Here is a 10,007-nt window from a genome sequence, read left to right on the forward strand (position 1 = left end):
AAAATTATAATAAGAACTCAGATAAACCGTATATTGCCGTAGTCGTGTGTTTATTAGTCACGTTGAATCAATGAAAGCAGTTGAATCTTCTGTTTATTCAGCTGCAGCGATAGGCATTTTCTGGGTTTCTTCTGCGAGGCGTATTTGGCGTTTCAGCGCGAGAGCGCCCTCTGGCCTTTGGATGGAGATTTACTGCTGATCACAGAACCGTGCTTCACTGAAAGATACGCATGACAGTCGCGAAGCTTCTGTCGAATCGCGATCTCGATTCCATTTCGATTTATCAAGCAGCCCTACTTACAGGTGTACATTTTGCCAGTTTGTGCTCCCTACGAATCGAACCCATAACCTCGCTGTTGCTAACTCTATGATCTAATAGTTGAGCTACAGCAGCACTAATATGTCTGACATATCTAGTTAATCTTGATTACCGGGAGGCATCGACGGTGGAAACCCAGCAAACTGTGGTGGAGGGATTCCTGGCGGCATCGCTGGGATGCCTATTTGTGGCCGGTTGAGATGAGGAGGGAAAGACATCTTGGGCAGAGCACCCACCTTACACAGAAGAGAAACACATTATTAACAACTTTAATAACAGGGGTTTACATAACGTTTAGGCTGCTATGATACACACGCTGCTCCGCTTACACAATCAAGATCTTCTCGTAAGTTAGTTCTGCAATAGTAAGTACCTATAGTACTATTACTTGAGCCCATGTTTAAAGCAGTTAAATTTGACTTTAAAGGGTTAGTTCGCCCAAAAATGAAAATGCTGTCATTAATTACACACCCTCATGTTGTTCTAAACCCGTAAGACCTCCGTTCATCTTCGTAAACGGAGGTCTTACGGGTTTAGAACGACATGAGGGTGAGTAATTAACGACCGAATTTTAATTTTTGGGTGTACTATCCCTTTAATTTATAGCATATAATCATTTTTAAAATAAATAAATAAATATACACCAAAACAGAAAATCTTGACAGACCAATCAGGTGATTTCAGGGCGACTGAACCAGCCTGAATTCGACCTGAAACCAGCTTAAAGTTCTAAAATCAACATGAAATCAGCTTAAAGGTTTGAAATAAAGCTCAAGTAATTCTAAAAGACATGAAATTAGCTAAATTATAATAAATCGTCCTCTAAATAAGCAACAATGCACTGAAAGATCAAACTGAAAGTACTTGAAATGTTGTAAGGACTGAAAATCAACCTGAACTATACTTGAAGGACTGAAATCAATCTGAGATTAACTGAAAGTGTTGAAATCAGACGAAAGGTCTTAAAACTACTTAAAGGCCGATTTCACGTTGGTGTAACATCTCCCAACGTGACTAACCATTGACGTTACCTAACCAAATAAGCAGGTGTATGATAACTAACGCGCTTAAACGCGGAAATTGTGTTGCTTATATGAAATTTAGTCATTTTAAACCAATAAATCAGACCGGTTTGTCAGAAAATAGCAGCGGGAAACATTTGTGTCAGACCGGGCAACTGCTAGCCGCGAGCTAACGTTCATAAAAAGCCTTTATTCTGACCACTATCAACGGATTAACTCGTTTTCTCAAAGTCCTGTACGAGACTATGAAAATATGAACTCAAAAAGATAACTAATACTTGAATAAATAGTACTCACTCAATCCAAATCGATATCAACTGGCTTCTCGCACGGAAAGTTCGCCGGATCCGTGGTAAAAGCAACGAGTAATCAAACCTGCCGTTTCCGGTGAAATGGAATTGTGGGAAAATAACGGGCAAGTTAAAAGACCTCTGATTTTAAAAAAATAAAAAATAAAAGTCGAAATAAAATAAAATAACAAATTAAATGCAAATATACAACAAGTTTGCTCTTACAATTTCTTGGTGTGGGATATGATAATATGATCTTTCACAATTATTAGAATTAGATTATGCATGTACTTCATAAAAGTCTGCAAAATAATTGCACATTTATCGCAAATGTAAAAAAAATTAAAATAATAGTATGATAGAAGTATTTAGTTCCTCTCCTTTTAATTGTAGTCATTTGGCTATAAATAGTTTTTCTATTATTGTTTTACTGCGTATTATTGCTAACCATATTCTCTGTTGATTCTAAATGAAACATGAACTCAGAATGTGCCACAGCAGAATTATTCATTCACTTCCAATGTTTTATATTTGTATTTCATTAATTGCGCGTGAAATGGAACAACGCCAAGAAAATATTCAAATTCAGTTGTGAATCTCACAAAACGGTCAATAAATTTCCAGTGCGAATTGTCCACAAAAATCGGGGGAAAAAAGAAAATAACATTAAACGTATTTTTAGGGACATTCAGAAATAATTTCTTATTGTTTTTCTTTTGATTTTGGTGTGAAATTTAACCCGACGTTTCTTCAGATTCGCCCTTCTACGCTGCAAACTGCATTTGAGTGACAGGTGACGTCAGCAAAGGCGGGACTTTGATGGAAAGTGCTGGAAAGAGACAAAGCACCGCTAGTTCCAACGACTGATGTTCTTCCGATGCAGAACATAGTGCAGTCGATTACGCCTTGTTATGAGCATTTCTCACACTGACTATTTGACTACTTCATGTTTTAATGATAAAAATATATATATTTTGACAACTGTATAAAGAGTTTCCAATCAGGGAAGCACACATTTTGCCCGCATCTTTCCAAACGTTACCTGTTTTTATAACTGTTCCACCGAATCAGCCTGAATTCCCTGTCGAACAATCTAGCATTTATTAAATATCACAGATTTTAATATAGTTACAAAGAGTCATATAAGCATGCTTACGGTTTATTTATAATAATGTGCAATGAAATTGTTGGGTTTTAATACGAAACGAATTGTTTAACTAATTCCGGGTCCTTTCTTGCAGGAAAATTTAATACGAATCTTAAAATAACTGACTCTAGAAGTGTTTTAAGTTCTAAATTTTGTTTTTATTGTTTTATTGTATTTTATTAAGCGTTTCTTAAGTTATAAGTTAATGTATAAGTTAACTATAAGTTAAGTTATAGTTAATGTATTACTTTATTATTTCCGTTATTTTTACGTTATTTATATCTGATGCAGCTAGTAAAATACTGCATTTGTGGCTGGGAATAAATGCGATTTACACAAATAAAACAGAGTAGAGTGTCAGGGTTGCCAGGTTTTCTCAACAAAACTACCCAATCTAGCCCAATTGCGTTTCTGGGGATGCCACCGGTGAAAATCGCATTCCGGGGGTAAAATACACGTTTTTTGGCGGGTTTCCCTGGTAAAATGAGCATTCCAGGTGCTAAATATCACATTATTGCTGTCGCTTCAACCCGCGGACATGAAAAACAACCCGCGGCTACAATGTTAAAGAAGCCCAATTCCTGCCGAAAAACCGCGGACCTGGCAACACTGCAGAGTGCGTCAGCGCGGAGGGATACAGCCGCGCAAGTAAGAAAAGAGCCGCGCACGCGGGGTTCTCTCCTCTCTGCTTCCCTGAGTATCAGCGTAGGGGAGATCAGCTGTTTCTGTGGCGAATAAACCATCAAAAACCAACGAAACTAACCAAGGTAAGCCGTCGATCTCCATCTGAAATGATTCCCTATAATTTCAGGAATTAATCTAGACTAAAAGAACGTTGTTTAATCTATTTATTTCATTCGCTATTTAACCGGCGCACTTATCTCCGATCTACAGACGCGGTCATCTTTTCATAAGATTTCGTTCTTTTTTTTTTCTTCTTTTGAAATAAATCGTACGTTTTTGTAGTTTGTAATGTTTATTTGTTTTTATTTCTATTTAAACGAGTCGGTGAGCAGGTGCAGTGGTTGAACTATGCTATATAACCGATGCTTGTTATAGTTGAGCATCTTTTTCTCAGTTTGTCGTTATAATTCATATCTATATATACTTGCATCCACACTGCCAAGAACCGCAGATGATCCGAATGTGTATCAAATACAATAAAATCTCTTTAGTTAGTCGTTTTGCGTTTAAAGTTATTGGGGAAAGTGTCATGAAAATGGGATTTATTCCGTTGAATTTAAAAAAAAAAAAAAAAAAAGCAATACGTATCTAAATCGGTTTAATTTCAAGGATTTCAGCAGTAAAACACGTGTTCAGCTCATTGTCCTTCTGCGCCATGTTCTTCCGCATCCGGGGCCTTTATGCGCCGGTTTTTCTTGTGTAACTACTACAACTGATGGAAGTGGATAAATGCTTTCATTTTCATTTAACATTTTGTCCAATTTAGACATTTATTAACAAAAATGAATCCGTAATGTGTACTTACGTTAAAGTATATTGTAGACATGTTAAACCATGTACACGGATGTAATAATGTTGATCTGAATTGATTTTCTCAGATGCCTGAAGAAATGCGCCAAGAGGAGGAGGCCGAGACCTTTGCCTTCCAGGCAGAGATCGCCCAGCTGATGTCTCTCATTATCAACACCTTCTACTCCAACAAAGAGATCTTCCTCAGGGAGCTCATCTCCAATGCCTCTGACGTAAGCCCATGATAGCCTGTTTTTTTTTTTTACGTCATATATGGCTAATTCTAGCAATAAGACTATATAGTTCCTGCGATCAATCTGGTTTTCCCCACTCGACAGGCTCTTGACAAAATCAGATACGAAAGCTTGACAGAACCCTCCAAACTGGACAGTGGCAAGGACCTGAAGATTGAAATTATCCCCAACGTTCATGAACGCACTCTTACCCTCATTGACACGGGTATTGGAATGACCAAAGCCGATCTCATCAACAACTTGGGTACCATCGCAAAGTCTGGGACAAAGGCCTTCATGGAGGCTCTGCAGGTGATGTGTCTGCCAGTGTTAGCATGTTTATCAGTAGAGATGCACCGAAATTAAAATTCTGGGCCGAAACTGAAAATTCTGGATGCACTTGGCCGAAAACTGAAAATGCTTTTTAATAATTAGGCCTATTTATTATTTTATTGCATAATATAAAATAATTTAAGACTTTAATTTAACTAAATAATTTTAATGATACTGAATTTAAAAAAAAAAATGCAAGCCAATAAAATATATAAAAAAATATATCCATATATTTTCAGCTCGTATTTTTTCTCTTTTGGCTGAAAACTGAAAATGCCAACTTAGGTGCATCCCTATTTATCAGCATTTCTCCATTGGATTTAGTCTCTAATGTTCCCTATTCATCTCTCCAGGCTGGTGCAGATATCTCAATGATCGGGCAGTTTGGTGTGGGCTTCTACTCCGCCTACCTGGTGGCTGAAAAAGTCACAGTCATCACCAAAAACAACGATGACGAGCAGTACACCTGGGAGTCGTCCGCTGGCGGCTCTTTCACAGTCAAGGTGGATCATGGTACGTTACAAACTCATTTTTGATCACACAAGTGCAATATCAAGAGTGATTTTTGTTCACACACCTGTCGATCTCCAGGTGAGCCCATCGGCCGTGGAACCAAAGTCATTCTTCACCTGAAAGAAGATCAGACGGAGTACATTGAGGAGAAGAGAGTGAAGGAAGTGGTCAAGAAACACTCGCAGTTCATCGGATACCCAATCACTCTCTTCGTGAGTGGGATTCGGTTTAATTAGTGGAGTTTAATTTTTCTGATCAAATTGTTCTGGTAGTTGAGTGCTGCAAAGAACGATGGTAAAATACCAATTTCCATGCAGGTGGAGAAGGAACGCGACAAGGAGATCAGCGACGACGAGGCAGAGGAGGAGAAGCCGGAGAAAGAGGAAAAGGAGGAAGGTGAAGACAAACCCAAGATTGAAGATGTCGGCTCAGATGATGAAGAGGACTCCAAAGACAAGGACAAGAAGAAAAAGAAGATCAAGGAGAAGTACATCGACCAGGAGGAGCTGAACAAAACCAAACCCATCTGGACCCGCAACCCTGACGACATCTCCAACGAAGAGTACGGAGAGTTTTACAAGAGCCTGACCAACGATTGGGAAGATCACCTGGCTGTCAAGGTAACAATGGGTTCTGCAGAACAGTGTTGAGAGAATTTATGAAATACTGACTTTTATGCATTGTCCCGCAGCATTTCTCTGTGGAGGGTCAGCTGGAGTTCCGCGCTCTGCTCTTCATCCCTCGCCGGGCCCCCTTCGACCTCTTCGAGAACAAGAAAAAGAAGAATAATATCAAGCTGTACGTCAGAAGGGTCTTCATCATGGACAGCTGTGAGGAGCTCATCCCAGAGTATCTGAGTAAGTAGCTTTGCATTTAAAGAGAGAGTTCACCAACAATTAAAATTGCCGTTCGCTCGCCCCTCATGTCGTTCCAAAGCCATAACACTTCGGTTCATCTTCAAAACCCAAAATAAGATGCTTTTAATGAAACTTGAGAGGTTTTGCCATTTGAAAGTCCAGCTGAATCCAAAAAGCCTAAATTAAATCATGTAAAGCGATCATAATTCTTCACTAGACTTAGATTAAACCGATCAATTCATATGGATACGTTTTATGATGCCTTTGTGACCTTTTTGGTTACCTGGACTTTCAATGGACCGAAACCTCTCTGCTTTCAATAAGTATTAATTTGAGTTTCAAAGATAAACCAAAGTCATAAGAATTTGGAAAGGCGTGAGGATGAATACATGGCAGTTTTCATTTTTGGGTGAACTATCCCTTAAATTCAACATGAAATTGCCCCTTTGCTTTTCGATTTCTGCTGACATAATCAATTCTGTGTAAAGTTGACGAATAATAGTCTATTCATGGTCCAGTCCATTTTAAAAAGTCCTGCTCCACAATATTTCCTGCTGATGATACTTTCTGCATGATTACTAAAGTTGAATGCGTTGCAAATGCAGCTAAACATCGTGGGATTGAAGGTTTCAAATGGTGCAGAGTCTCACTAACAGCCAATAATTGTCCCTCCAGACTTTATCCGTGGTGTTGTGGACTCTGAAGATCTGCCCCTCAACATCTCCAGAGAGATGCTGCAACAGAGCAAGATTCTCAAGGTCATCCGCAAGAACATCGTCAAAAAGTGCCTGGAGCTGTTTGCCGAGCTGGCCGAGGACAAGGAGAACTACAAGAAGTTCTACGACGGTTTCTCCAAGAATCTGAAAGTAAGAATCCAAGATTTTGTTCCTGTTACTTCCTCTAAGAACGTGATAGAAAGCGGCGTTAACACGTTTGTTGTGAATTCCAGCTGGGCATCCACGAGGACTCTCAGAACCGCAAGAAGCTGTCAGAACTGTTGCGTTATCAGAGCTCGCAGTCCGGCGACGAGATGACCTCCCTCACAGAATACGTCAGCCGGATGAAGGACAACCAGAAGTCCATCTACTACATCACTGGTAAGACTTCATCAGCATCAGCCTGTGATTTAAAGTAGGGCTGCACGATTAATTTAAATAAAATCAAAACCACAATATGGTTTAGTGTGACATTAACGTGCATTTGGGAACTCAACATGCGCCAACCATCTTCCTGTACTTGTAGTTGGCGATTCATAAACGATTTAAGGGCTCACTGGGGTTTTCTGGGACTAACATTTGGAAATACGATTAATCGCATCCAAAATAAAAGTTTTTGTTTACATAATATGAGTGTGTACTGTGTATATTTATTATGTATATATAAATACAAAAACATGCATGTATATATTTAAGAAAAATGTTTATATATTAAATATATTTGTATAATATAATTGTATATACATGTAAATATTTTCAAAATATACATACTGTGTGTATGTATATATGTGTGTGTATATATATATATTTACAGTACACATGTATTATGTAAATATAAACTTATTTTGGATGCGATTTTTAATTGCGATTAATCATTTGACAGCACTAATCATTTTACAGTTGTAATGTTAAGTGTTATTTTCATTATTTTATTTAGCAGTGAAATTACAACATTTATGTTTAGTCGTTTTTTTTTTGGCTAATAATAGTAATCACCTTAACTACCAAATAAAATATTTTTAAACTTTTAAATAGATTTTGACATTTTTTTGTCCCCCTTAAATCCTATTTTAAAGAATCAAATATACTTAGTTATTCCTATCGATGTTGTCGTTCTTCCCCAGGCGAGAGCAAAGACCAGGTTGCCCACTCCGCTTTCGTGGAGCGCGTGTGCAAGAGAGGTTTCGAGGTGCTGTACATGACCGAGCCCATCGACGAGTACTGCATCCAGCAGCTCAAGGACTTCGACGGCAAGTCTCTGGTGTCTGTCACCAAGGAGGGTCTGGAGCTGCCCGAGGATGAAGACGAGAAGAAAAAGATGGAGGAAGACAAGGCCAAGTTTGAGAACCTCTGCAAGCTCATGAAGGAGATTCTGGACAAGAAAGTAGAGAAGGTTTGTCTTTGCGTAATGCAGCTGTTCATAAGAACCGAACTGAAACCTAGTTTATTTTGGTCTTAATCCACCCTTATTAGGCATTAATTCTTCTAAATTGTGTTATAAACAGGATTCCTCATCCGAGTTGCACAGATGGTGAGTTTATGTAACGGATGTGTCCTCGCGTTTCGCTTGCAGACTCAAATGTGTTAAAAAAAACATGATTCCAGTTTTACTGCGTGTTCCTTGAGTCTTCGTAACCATTTTTCCTTCAAATGACATGCATTTGTGTTGAGTGACTAACGAGTTTTCTGTATGATCTAACCGTGATGAGCAACTGAGAGTGATCAGCCAGAACTTGCCTTTCTCATGCCGATGCGATTCTTCTTCCAGGTCACCGTATCAAACAGGCTGGTTTCTTCTCCCTGCTGTATCGTGACCAGCACCTACGGCTGGACGGCCAACATGGAGCGGATCATGAAGGCCCAGGCCTTGAGGGACAACTCCACCATGGGCTACATGATGGCCAAGAAACACCTGGAGATCAACCCTGATCATCCCATCATGGAGACCCTGAGGCAGAAGGCCGATGCCGATAAAAACGACAAGGCTGTGAAGGATCTGGTCATCCTCCTGTTCGAGACCGCACTGCTTTCCTCTGGATTCTCATTGGACGATCCTCAGACACACTCGAACCGCATCTACAGAATGATCAAGCTGGGTTTGGGTAAGCTTAAATGCAGAGTTCTGGCATGAGACTCTAGATGGCGCAGTCCGATAGGTCTAACTCAATCTGACCTAATAACATCATTATCACATGGCACAGCTGATTGGTCCTCTCCTGTATCGGTAGCCAATGAGCTCGCTGCTCAACATTTAAATATGACTAGTGCTTGCAGTTGCAGCTTGCTTCAGAAACCCTCCACCTTCCCCAGCTCCACCTGTATAGATCTGCTACGAGGTGATTCATGTATGTTATATTTGCAGCAGCAATATTTCTTACATGCTCACAGCAGCATGTTGTGGATGTATTGGCAGTAGCAAGTCTCGGTACTTGCTCTGCCGCAGCAGCGTAGCAGATCTATTCTGCCAAGACCAAATACATTAACATTGTCATGTACATTACCATGCCAATCCCTCTGAGAGTTGTCATGACAGATCTAGCTTTATTTCTTGTTTCAGTCCTGATATAGTTGGGTCGGTTACTAATTCTCCTATTTTGTCTTCAGGTATTGATGAAGATGAAGACGTACCTGTGGAAGAGCCAAGCTCCGCTCCTGCTCCTGAAGACATTCCACCTCTGGAAGGAGAAGATGATGCTTCTCGCATGGAGGAAGTCGATTAAATCCATCTGTCTGAAATTCCCCAGTCACTTTTTCCGTAATCATTCCGTAACATCCTGTCCTTTTCTTTGACCTGTAGAAGGTTGACCTGATCTCAGTAATGATTCCTGAAAGAATCATAATGTAACTAAAGCATACTGTCAACTTTTGCTCTGTTTTGAGCCGTAATGTACCTTTTTGTTTTTTTACGTAATGAGATGTTCATGGATCAATGGGTTGCTCCAGTATTGTCTGAGCACAATAAGCACTGTGTTTCTCTGATACTGAGTCTGCTGGATTGAATCAAGCATGATTTCTTTCTGCATGGAAGGGGAAGGACCTTTGCCTGACTGCAGGCATGTGTTGTCTTTTTTTTTCAGAAATTAAAACACATTGTGAAACCTGAA

At 39.6% G+C, this 10,007-nt stretch overlaps 2 protein-coding genes across 2 annotated transcripts in view; one reads left to right on the top strand and one right to left on the bottom strand.

Moving 5' to 3' along the window:
• Positions 1-1,753, bottom strand: part of LOC107669447 (RNA-binding protein 25-like) — a 24,195-nt gene extending 22,442 nt beyond the window's left edge. Inside the window, exons 1-2 of the mRNA XM_016461671.1 lie at positions 1,639-1,753; positions 432-555 (exon numbers count right to left, since the gene is read on the bottom strand). Of these exons, the coding sequence (XP_016317157.1) occupies positions 432-537 (106 nt within the window). The 5' untranslated portion in view covers positions 538-555; positions 1,639-1,753. The remainder of the gene's footprint in view (positions 1-431; positions 556-1,638) is intronic.
• A 1,689-nt stretch (positions 1,754-3,442) lies between these two features.
• Positions 3,443-10,007, top strand: hsp90ab1 (heat shock protein 90, alpha (cytosolic), class B member 1). Its single transcript, XM_016461644.1, has 12 exons — positions 3,443-3,545; positions 4,341-4,484; positions 4,590-4,796; positions 5,171-5,330; positions 5,409-5,542; positions 5,648-5,950; positions 6,022-6,187; positions 6,863-7,053; positions 7,137-7,284; positions 8,028-8,296; positions 8,672-9,005; positions 9,508-10,007. The coding sequence occupies exons 2-12, from the start codon at positions 4,341-4,343 to the stop codon at positions 9,621-9,623; spliced, it is 2,172 nt and encodes a 723-aa protein (XP_016317130.1). The 5' UTR covers positions 3,443-3,545; the 3' UTR covers positions 9,624-10,007.

This window comes from Sinocyclocheilus anshuiensis, unplaced genomic scaffold, assembly GCF_001515605.1.
Source record: "Sinocyclocheilus anshuiensis isolate Anshui unplaced genomic scaffold, SAMN03320099.WGS_v1.1 scaffold96, whole genome shotgun sequence".
In the NCBI taxonomy this organism is placed as follows: Eukaryota; Metazoa; Chordata; class Actinopteri; order Cypriniformes; family Cyprinidae; genus Sinocyclocheilus; species Sinocyclocheilus anshuiensis.